At 54.4% G+C, this 11,303-nt stretch overlaps 2 protein-coding genes; one reads left to right on the top strand and one right to left on the bottom strand.

Annotated features, from left to right (window-relative positions):
* Positions 1–6,170: 6,170 nt before the first annotated feature.
* On the top strand, positions 6,171–7,445 carry CHC_T00009525001 (Cellulose synthase (UDP-forming) fragment, family GT2). The gene has a single exon (XM_005710603.1). It carries the CDS (start codon positions 6,171–6,173, stop codon positions 7,443–7,445), a length of 1,275 nt encoding a protein of 424 aa, XP_005710660.1.
* A 2,241-nt stretch (positions 7,446–9,686) lies between these two features.
* Positions 9,687–11,083, bottom strand: CHC_T00007155001 (hypothetical protein). XM_005710602.1 is given in 2 exon segments: positions 9,687–10,099; positions 10,100–11,083. The coding sequence occupies 1 exon segment, from the start codon at positions 11,081–11,083 to the stop codon at positions 10,100–10,102; it is 984 nt and encodes a 327-aa protein (XP_005710659.1). The 3' UTR covers positions 9,687–10,099.
* Between the last annotated feature and the right edge of the window lie 220 nt (positions 11,084–11,303).

Below are 11,303 nucleotides of genomic sequence, written 5' to 3'. Positions count from 1 at the left end.
ACCTTCCGGAGCGACAGCGCTCGGAGGTACGGCACCACCGGGTCCTCTCGTGGGGGCGCCGGGCAGCCTTGCGGCCATGGTCCGTTCCATGTCACGAGCACGCTGTCGCGTAGCGTTGAGCTCGGCGGAGAGGTGCGCGAACGCACCCAGCTGTTCTGCTGACGGGGACGGTCGATCGTCGGGACGTCTCGTCGAGGTCGGCCTCGTGGGTGCGTACCTATGACCTTGCCCGTGCAGTACGGGCGGGAAGAGGCGGGGTGGGCACTGGATGCGCACCGGATGGGGGATGTGATGCGCACCGGATGCGGGTTGCGGTTGAGGGAGGTTGTTGCTCCTTGTAAAAGTGGGTTGCGGTTGAGGGAGGTTGTTGCTCCTTGTAAAGGCTTGACGCACACGTGCGGGGGGCGCGGGCGCACGTGGCGCGTTCGCATGCGCTCGCCCGGGCGCGAGAGCGGACAAAAGTGGTCACAGTGATTCCATTAGCATGTAGACGTACTCCCTTGCCACAACAGTATAATGTGTGTGGTGGTAAATTTATCAATGCAGAAGGGGTGCGCTTACATATACACTAGCAGATATGAAGGTGAATTATACTTCACAGTATAATAGGCCAAATGGACTTAGTACTTGTGGTGATTCCTTCATATGACTCCTGGGAGTCATATGACTGGGACCAGTCATTCCTCTCTCATGTCGTTGGGCCAACGACATGAGAGAGGAATGACGTTGGCCAACGGCACCTCCCCTTTTGCTCAGTGGTTATCACAGTACTTACTGTAGGACACCGAGGCGTCTCGAGCGGAAGGGGGCGCCGCAGTGTACCCAAGGGTACAGTACCCTTGTGTACCGTTCAGGGTACTGTACCCTTGCAAATTTGCTTTCCAAATAAAGGCAATTTTCCCAGAATACGCAATCCATTCGCATACCCTTAGATCTCTACCCAAGGGTACTTGTAGATGTCCTCGGGCGGTGGGGTCTTAGCTCTGTTGTAAATAAAAAACTTTATTTACAACCAGGGAGAACCCGCGGGCGGTGCAGGGCAGGTGTCCGTGCGTGTCCGTAAGACCCTCCGTGCGGCAGATGCAGGCGGGCGTTGCCAAGGGCGTGTGCCAAGGGCGTTGCCAAGAGTTTTCTTTGGTCGTTGCCAAGGGCGTGTGCCAAGGGCGTTGCCAAGAGTTTTCTTTGGTCTTGGTGCAGAAAAACACATAATTTTTTAACGGCCTCGTGCGACGTGGCGGCGGCGGCGGATGCGTGAGCGTAACGGGCAGCTCGGTCGTGGCTTTGCACATGGCCACCGCGCCGTCAGCATTGGCATCGGTCGGCGGCGCGGAGACGCAATGCGTGTTGACACTCCATCTCAGGGCCATTCCATTCATCGTGATTGGCAATCACGCAATCACGCAATCACGCAATCACGTCAATAAATGGTGCCTGTTCCCTTGTGGTTGGTTGTTTATATTACGTTTCCTAAAAAATGGTCATGCTCATTAAAGAAATAAACAATCGACTTAAAATTAATCTTGTGCTCCAACTTCGTGTACTGTAATGCTCCTTGCAATTCTAAAAGATTTAAACCCAATTCAAATATTCGTACATTTCGAAATGATAATCAACGCGCTGCTTGTGCAACCCAGGGTTGCACATGTGGGAAAGCCAGAAAGCAGGATCTACTCTCTTTGCCGTGCCATCATTACCTCCTTTGAAACCTTTGCCCATCCAGAGCCGTAGAAATGTGCTTACAGCTACAAGTAGCACACGTTGGAGAAAGGAACGAGGCAGAACGACGTTAAATTAATGTCGTGATCGCGTGATTGCGTGATTGCATGATTGCCAATCACGATGAATGGAATGGCCCTCAGACATCAGGACGCGGGCGGCTCAGCTCACGGCGTCGCAAGAGGCGCGGCAACGGCCTGATAGCCCACGGGTGTTGGTGTTGTAAAGCAGTGTTGTACAGAAGTGTCGGTCAGCAGTGTTATACACTACCCAAGGGTACTGTACTAGAGTGCACGCAGCTGCGGTCCCTAACGCGAGCGCCTAATGCACTGAGCGTCCTGCGGCGGCGATGCGTGCGCAGATGCGCGGCGGGCTAGTGCGGGGTACAGGGTAAGCAGCAGCGCCCAATACACATGCACACTACAGTACAAGTGTACATGTGTATTGGGCGCTGCTGTAGTGCAACTTGTAGTGCACCTGTACACCAGTACAGTAGTGCACAGCCTCGCGCGCCTACACGTACCGCCGCAGGAGCCCCCAATGGCGCAATGCACATGTAAGTTACAGTCCCCAGCCGCGCGCCCGTGCTGAGGCAGCAGCCCCCAATACTGGTTGTCAGAGGCAACAGTATGGGATAGCCAATTAGGGTGAACACGAGCCACTCGCTTCTTGATTATATCAAGATGTACAGCTCGCGCCCATTGATGCAAGTGCACGCTCCTTGTCAAGAAGCTACATCTTGATATAATCAAGAAGTTCTTGATTATATCAAGATGTAACTGTTACAGCAGGCGCCCATTGATGCAAGTGCCGCGCACTCTCACATACTCTCAAGCAACGCCACCAACTCAAAAGGTCAACACCCGTTTACAGTAATGAAATGTCCCGCCCTTGGAAGCAATGCCACGAACGCCAAGGCTCGCATGCTACCGATCTGGCAACACAGCATTAAGCGGACGCCCAAATGCACAAAGCTAGAACAGATAGGGCGCAGATAGGGCGCAGATGGGGCGCAGATGGGGCGCCGAACCTTTCTTGCTGACAGAAGCAATGTCACCGAATGCTGGTGAATGCGATACAGCGCGCATAAACGGAGTTGACGCAAAAAGCGGTTACAATTGCACGAGGAATACTGTATAAAAGATAGACACGCGAGAAGATGCGCTAACAAAAGAGGCAGCAAAGTTAAACAAAGAAAGAAGCAACTTGCGGGCAATTGTGCCTTTCGATCTCGCCGACATTCACCTACAGTACAGTATCTCACTCGTTGCAACGTTGGTCCGTCACGCCCAATTTACAACCGCACAGTTGTACCCAAGTGGTACAGTACAGCACTGCCGTGCGCAGTGGTGCAGTAGAGCGCACTGGCGGGCGCGCGCACAGATTCGGTATAAAAATTTCACTCTACTGTACTCACGCACGCGCGCACGCGCGCACGCGCGCACGCGCACATGCGCACACGCGGCGCGTCGGTGGAGAGGGGCGCCTGTGGAGAGGAGCGCCGGTGACGGCGGTACAGTAACGGAGAGCCGTCGCACGCCGTGACACTCGGGCCGCACCGTGTCGCCGTGGCTCAATAAAGTCGGAAATTCCGAATGTGCACCCGTCTCCAGTATTGGGCGCCTCCGGAAATTTTTTTTTGTGTCAGAGTCATATTTTTCTTTTTTGTGAACAAAAAATGAGTTTTACCACGGAAATGCTTACGCACATAATGTGCGTCCCCCTACTGTACGCATGCTTTGAACTCGTTCCTAACGACGAGCACGGCACCGGACGCCGGCGATGACGCCGTCGGAGCTCTATCTACAGTGTGTGCTGTGAGCTAAGCTCAATCATGATAGTGTTTTCACCGAGCAGCCACCGTCAGAACCATGAATGACCAAATGGCTATTCTATTGCTACTTCTCATTCAGAGCCATGCTCGGTAGGATGTAGATGTCGAGTCTCGTCGGTCGGGCGGCGGCCGACGCTTTCTCTGTGTACAGTAAATTTGGATTGTACGCGCGCACATTTTGACATTTGTGCGATACACATTTAACCTAGCATGGGGTCGCCCGTCCGAGAAAACGGCGCGTTGTGTGTGCACAACGCGCCGTTTGTGTGTCACAAAATCCCGATTTGGTCAACACAATTTGCGATTTTAGAATTTCAGGAGTCGCCCATTGTTTATAAACAATACAGATTGTTGTCTCCCGGGTGCGTTTGACAGCACCAGAGCCGAGGTGAGAGGATCGTCCACATTTGGTGGTGGGGTTCCTGGAACAAAGTCCATTTTGGTGGGTGGTGCCGTGGTAGTGGATCGGAGAAAGCTGCGATCAAGGGCAGTCTGAAATGGTGATGGCTCGTGGTCAGCCCCACCACCGTCGTCCAATATTTTAATTTCCCTTTCCCGGCCTCGACGGTATCGATATGGTATATTTTGAATTACTTTTAGGCGGTTCTATCAAAAACAGAAACGATTTCGCGACATGGATGTCAAAACGCAGCCGGGAAGACAAACAGGTTGTCTCCCGTAGCTCTCGGGCTGACACCGGCCCTCGGGGTATGACATTCAACCCTCGGCAAGCCTCGGGTGATTGTCATACCCTCGAGCCTTGTGTCATCCCTTGCAGCCGGGAGACAAACCACACGTATTGTTTATAAACAATACAGTACAGGGGGGGTCGCTCAATAGTGCCTACTTTAGTAGTGCTTCCCTCTATATAGTGCTATGGCTCACCCTCTGGCACAGGTTATCATAAGCTCACACGTGTATCATCCGGCATGGTTCAGTACTCAAAGGATGAAGTTATTTAGTTGTGTTATACAGGCTTTGTTGTGTTTGTGTTAGGCTAACACTGTTAGCAGTGTGCTTTGTCCCCAAATATATGTATTTGAGCCTCCTTTATATAGTGCCATCCCCCCAATAGTGCCATAGCTAGAGGTATGTCACGCTATAGCACTATATCGTAGGAGGCACTGTATTATATATCCGTTATCCATTCTTTTGCTTTTGAATCTGTGGTGCAAGGAACGATGGTCCGATGTTTACTGAGGCTAGAGGTCGGTGCACTAAGAGGGACGGCGGCGGAGGCGCCGTCTCTGGGGTGGACACCTGGCGTGCGTATGTGCGTGTGACAGGTGTACATGGGAATCATGACAGAATCCAAGTATCTACAAGTAGTATCGATTCTTGCTTTTAAAAATATCCGTTGGCCCGTCCCAGCCCGATCCCGCCACCCACGTGTCACTAGCTGTCACCAGCTGTCACCAGCTGTCACTAGCTGTCACTGTCCATCTCTACCCATCTCGCAACTATTGTACTGGTCTCTATCATCCCTGCTTCCTCTCGCGCTCCGCATTCCCAGGCACCTCACCTCGCGCCCCGCACCACCACCTCCCGCTTCCCTGCGCCTGCGCCTGCACTTGCGTTGAGCTGTAAAACCCGCCTCGCCTCAACCCACCCGCCTCCACCCACGCCCAACGGTGCAGAACCGCCTCAACCCGCCTCAACCCCGCCTCAACCCACGCCCACGCTCCCAACCATACACTACCACCACTACCACCACCACACTTGCCCTCTTTTTCACCCCTCCTACCTCTCCCTCCTTCCCATTGCCCCGTTACGCCCCAACTCTATATTTACTCCACCTCCCCTCGCCCCGCCCGTCCCCCCTCTCCTAATTCCCCAACCCAACCCATCCCAACCCACCGCAACCCCTCCTCCCCCCCACCCATGCACGCCCCCACGTCCCCCGTCTCGGCGCTGCAGCGCTCGCCCACCACGCCGATCCGCCCGCTGCTGCCCGGCGAGTGGCGCCCGGGTCTACCCGCGCACTGGCGCGAGCAGACGCGCGCCACGCGCCGCAAGTTCCTGCTCATCCGCCTGCTCAGCGTGGCCCAGATCCTGTCGGGCCTGCTCTACCTGCGCTACCGCCTGCGCCACACCATCGCCGTCTTCTCCCCCTCGGCCCTCATCGCCCTGTACCAGGCCTTCTTCTTCGCCCTCGAGTGCGTCTCCTTCTGCAGCCTGCTGCTCCGCGTCCCCGAGGCCTGGGCCGTCGCCCGCCGCAACGCCGTTACCTTGCGCCGCATCCCGCCCCGCATGCTCGCCCCCGCCCCCGTGCCACACCCCCGCAGAGCGACGGGTCCCCCCGCAGCACGCAAACCTCCCCTCCATCGCAGTCCTTATCCCGTGCTACAACGAGCCCCCGCGCCTCGTCCGCGCTACCGTCGTCGCCGCACTCGCACTCGACTACCCCCCCGAGCTCCTCTCCGTCCACCTCTTAGACGACGGCGCCGACCCCGCCAAGCGCGCCCTCGTCGCCGCCCTCCGCCCTTCCGCCCCGAACCTCCACTACCTCGCCCGCCCGCACCACATCCACGCAAAGGCCGGTAACCTCAACTACGCCCTCCGCCGCACCCAAAGCGACCTCGTCGTCACCCTCGACGCAGACTTCATCGTCCGCCCGCACATGCTCCAGCGCCTGCTCCCTTACTTCTTCGTCTGGGACCCCGTCACGGCCCTCTATCACTTTGACCACCGCCTCGCCGCCGTCCAAGCCCCCCAGCAGTTCCGCAACCTATCCCCGCACGACCCAGACCCCACCGACCAGCGCGCCACCTTCTTCTTCGACGCCGTCCTCCCGGCCAAGGACTGCTTCAACGCCGCCCCGCTCGTCGGCACCACCAACCTCATCAACCGCGCCGCCCTGCACCACGCCGACTACTTTCCCTACCACTCCGTCACGGAGGACACCGCCCTCTCTATCAAGCTCCACTCTCTGGGCTACAAGACCTACTACGTCAACGAGCCCCTCGCGTCCGGCCTCGCCACCACCTCCCTGTGGAGCAACTTTGACCAGCGCGAGCGCTGGCTCAAGGGCGACTGGCAGATCCTGCTCTCCAAGTCGGGCCCGCTCACGTGCCCCAACCTCTCCCTTGTCCAGAGGCTGCTCTATTTGAATATGGGTTACGCCCGCTTGCTCTCCATCGTCCATCTCTTATACGACTTTGCCTCCGTCCTCCTGCTCGTCTTCGGCGTCTCCATGGTCGACGTCACCGACACCTTCACGTTCCTCGCCTACCTCGCTCCCTTCCTGTTCCTCAGCATCTTCGTGCGTTGGGTCCGCACGCAGGGCGCGCACGGCCACAGCAAGTCCGAGTCCGGCGCCGACGCCTTCGAGACCATGTTCCGCTTCGTCAGCGTCAAGAGCCTGTTCGTCGCCCTGTACAAAGGCAAGGCCATCAAGTTCAAAGTCACGGACAAGGACGACGACGGCGAAGACGGGCACGCCCACGGCAAGGCCAGGAACGTGCCCCACCGCGACGTCCTGAAAAACCTCACCCGCGTCTGGTTCAACATCGCCATGGCGTGCCTGCTCTCGTTCGCCATCGGCTACGCGCTGGCCAGCCCGCCCACGCACCGCGGCCCCATGCCGCAGAGCAACATCCTGCCCATGGCCATGGCGCTCGGCTTCGCGGCCGCAAACTTGCTCCCGCATCTACTGGCCGTCTACCTCTGCTTCATCCCGCTCGTGTCCGGGTGGGTCATGCAGGACGTCGTGCATGGCCGGTGCGATCAGTATGCGGTCGACCCTACCACCGGCAAGCGCTTCGTACCGTCGTCGTTTATCAGCTTGCTTAACGTCGTGCAGGCCTGTCTCATTTTTGGAGCCATGGCTGCCCTGGTGGCCTACACGTTTAGAGACTCGTTTGCAAGGTTTATTCCGTTCATTCCTTTTCGATGATGACAACGCCCTGCGGAACGGAGCGGACAAACGCTCGCCGGGAAACCCCTTGTATAGTTTTCGCACTCCTCTCGCGCAACCTTTTGTAAAAAAGGCACAACACATTTTTGTTGACATGTTTCGTGTTGCCAAAAACAGTGCTCCCACCCCCTCATATCCAATAAACTCTCTCTCTCTTTCTCATCGAGTGCATGGTCCACAAGTGAAGTTCCAATCGTGACTTGTACTGTAGCGTGTGTAGTTCACTTGTTCATGTTGTCGGCCAGTGGAAAATTGAGATGGAAAAGCAAATTTCTTCTACAAATGACAGTTTTGGGAAACCTTCACTACCGCAGAAAAGGGAATAGCGCTCTACAATACCCTTGGTACAGTAGTAAAGTTAAGTCGCAGCTGGAAGGGTGACAACTTTTCAACTCGCACTCACACCTCACACAGCTGTAGTCCCCGCACAGCAGTAGTCCCCGCAAAACAAAACTTTGGTCCTTTGTAACGTGTGGGCCCGAAGGGACAGCAAGGCAGCACGTAAGTGTGCCAAACGCACTTGTTCACACTGAAGCAAGCTCTCAACATCCTACTAGGGGGAAGATGCATAGGCATGACCCTTGGCTGAGTGACGAAAAGGCGGTTTTCTGAGGGCCGAGTTTTTCTCTCAAAGAACAAAGTTGTCTCTCAAAGAACAACTGAAGCGCCCAGTTTGTTTGACTGTCGTATTCACAGTTGTAAAGCAATCTAGAGTTTAGTATTGCCACGACATAAGCGATGCCGGTGATTGGCAGGTTTTGAGGCCGCGTGTTCAAGAGGTTGCCCCTATGTTTGGGACAATACGGGGTTTTTAAAGAAAAATTACTTCCCGTAACTTGTTGTTTACGATTTCTGCGTCATTGTCTGCGGCATATCCAAGGCAATCATGCAAAACCCCAGAAAGCGGACAAAGAACTGGTGTCATTTTAGGTGATTTATTTGAAGAACGGTTCAGAAAGGCTCATTTTGGGGGAAAATACCCCTTGAATCGGGACAAGTTCCTGATGCAATCTGGACTCACCCATATTTTTTTGATGCAAATCACGGCGCGGAAATCGCTCAGCATCAACAGGGGCTGGTGTGGGCGATGAGAACAATAAAGTTGCTCCATAAGATTTATGGAAGAGGCGAAAAGGAGGGCTTCCTGACACTGTTCCGGTTCGAGCACATTAGAAATGCCCTTGCCCTTGATTTTTTCCGGCATAGTTGGGGTGCCTACGGAGGAGATGGCAGGTCCTCATTGGCAGCAGAGTGCTCAGTGGCGCAGATATATTGCGTGGAATGACCAGTACGGTGTCTTATCTGCCACCTTGATCTATAATTTGATTAAAATTTGATGTTTTTTGCTTGTCCCTGAAATAGGGGTTTGTCCCAAACATACCGGGTATTGTAGGGGTAACCTACGACTGTAATGTTACAGAGGTGAGTACAAAATGGAAGTACAATAAAGGTACTGTACTGTAAAGAAGATCACTGAGGCGAGTCTGAATTATGGTACAGTATAAACTTTATACTGTACCATAATTCAGGCGTGACAATCAGTAAACTTTATACTATAAAGTTTACTGATTGTCACGCCTGTCAGCCGAAAGAAGAAAAAAAAGTAGAGGTCTGGGACAGGGCCAGTGGCGACACCGCTGTACCGTAGGATCACGTGACACTTGACATTACAGTACGTCGCTTCGTCGAAAGGCAAGGTTCATCAGTTTGCGACTTCTCCGGTGCACGCAGTACTGTGTACCACGCGGCAACAAGTGCTTTTGGAGGCATATTTTTGAAATCATTTTTACTTTTTCTGCTCTTTTGGTTTGCATCCGAACGGATATCCGTTCCAACAGATTGACCTGCAATATCGACCCCCAGTTCCCTGCCAGTTCCTCGGGCACTATCCCCGCCAGGCACCAAAACTATCGACAAAATGAACGGCCCTGAGCCGTCACATACCGTCCAGCAAGTAACTTACCCCCTGTGCCATAAACCGCATGATCGACACTTGGACTCATACCGTTATACATGTATAAGTGTGTGGAGGCAACGACTTCACCCTACGGTGCTCGCCGCCTGCCCGCCTCTGAATCATAAGGACACCCTTCACATCGCCAAGTCCGATTAAACATTGGTCCCCTCGAGACTGCATACGATAATAAAAAATAGAGAGAGAACGATGATAGACGTCGACGCAGTGACTTTTGCGAATGGAATCAGCTGCTAGCACCGAAATTGATGTCGTGTCTCAAAAAGTGCTTTCGTCCCCGTCTATCGGTACCTGATACACACTGTACCTACTACCCAGTGCAGTACTATTGCCCCAAGTTAACGCTTGCGACTCTGGGCTCTGGACGCAGAAACGCTTGCGCGCCGGGGGAGAAAAGCCCAACCCCTGCACTGAACGACGAGTGTTTCGCATCTACCTTTTTTTAGAACCCCTGGCCTCAACATCATACATTCCAAGTTGCGCACCAGCCTTGCCTAATTATGATTTGCGTGAAATTTTCGTCCCCTAAGAGCCCCCACACAAAACTCCAGATACAGACTATACATTGTTTTACAGCCGGAAGCAAAGGCTTTCCCAGATATTGGCAACTGCATGTCCTTCAATGTCGCATTGTCCTTTCGAAAACCGCACCCAGGGCCTATATGATGACTGACATGCAGGTCAATGCCCCATTGGCTTTGGCCATCTCACTCATGTCCACGGCAACAACGTCAATGTCCTCTATTCCTGCAGCGACCACCTTCTCCTTGAGCAGCTTCACAGAAATGGGACAAGACCTTTGAACAAGCACGGCACCTGGTGCAACACTTCCATATCTATCCTTCCGTGGCGGTATGAAGAGCATGTTGGCCGCCAATCTTTCTTCTTCCGGTACTTGGAGCACGTCCCACGATACCCCGGTGGCCTCTTGAATGCGTTTCAAACATTGCTTACCACGTTCATCATCCGGAGCCACAAGAAACCCGTGATCGCTTGCGTCGACTCCGCCGACCCATGTCACAAGTGACTTGAGATGCAGTCCGTCAATCACGGCCACCGGCACGGCCTTCGGAGCCCGCTTGTCGCCTGCTGCCTCGTCGTCCAACGCAGCCTGTAAAGCCTCTACCGACGCGCTCTCGGTCCTTTCGGATATCCCCACAACGACGAAGCCTGGCACCTTGAGCACATCTCCACCGTCGAGTCTAATGTCCCATGCGCGTCTAACAACCACGCCGATGCGTTTCAAGACACTGGTGAGGGCGGCACGCTCACCATCACGAGACTTGTGGCCCGCAGTTGCCATGAACGCTGTGCGTTTGGAGATGATGACGAGCGGGTCCTCCACGAAGACGCCATCCGGGAAGGCAGGGTTGGATGGTGATTGATAAAGTCCGCTGATGGCCGGTATCTTTGACAACGCATGACAGTACTCGGCGTGCTGTTGTATCGCTTTTTTCAAGGATATGTCAGTCGGCAGAACGTCTGGAGACAGAATACCAAAGGCGAAAGTGGAGGGCACGGTTCCGACAATCGCGATAGAAGCGGTCGGCACATGTCGCGAGTGGCGGGTGCAGGCGGGGGATTGTGAAGAGGAGCGAAGGCAAGGAAGAATTGATACGCCAAAGGCGGAGTAAGTGGGCATTGTCATGCGGATGGGCGAGGATAGTGTTCCTTCACCAGTGTTGCTGAAAGGCTCTCCTTGATTGCAAGCGGCTGGATCTCCTGTGCGGACACGCGGCCTTGTTATCCCCATGCACGCTGCGTGCATTTTTTTGATCATGCATGGAAAATGTACAATTGGGTACATTTGTGTACATTCGTGTTCACTTGCGTACACTGTACATTTGATGCATGATTGGACA

The sequence above is a fragment of the Chondrus crispus genome, genomic scaffold, assembly GCF_000350225.1.
Source record: "Chondrus crispus Stackhouse genomic scaffold, scaffold_63, whole genome shotgun sequence".
NCBI lineage: Eukaryota > Rhodophyta > Florideophyceae > Gigartinales > Gigartinaceae > Chondrus > Chondrus crispus.
This window is presented reverse-complemented; position numbering and strand designations above follow the sequence as displayed.

Coding starts and splice junctions, on each gene's coding strand:
- CHC_T00007155001 (XM_005710602.1), bottom strand. CDS start 11,083: ATGCCCACTTACTCCGCCTTTGGCGTATCAATTCTTCCTTGCCTTCGC.
- CHC_T00009525001 (XM_005710603.1), top strand. CDS start 6,171: ATGCTCCAGCGCCTGCTCCCTTACTTCTTCGTCTGGGACCCCGTCACG.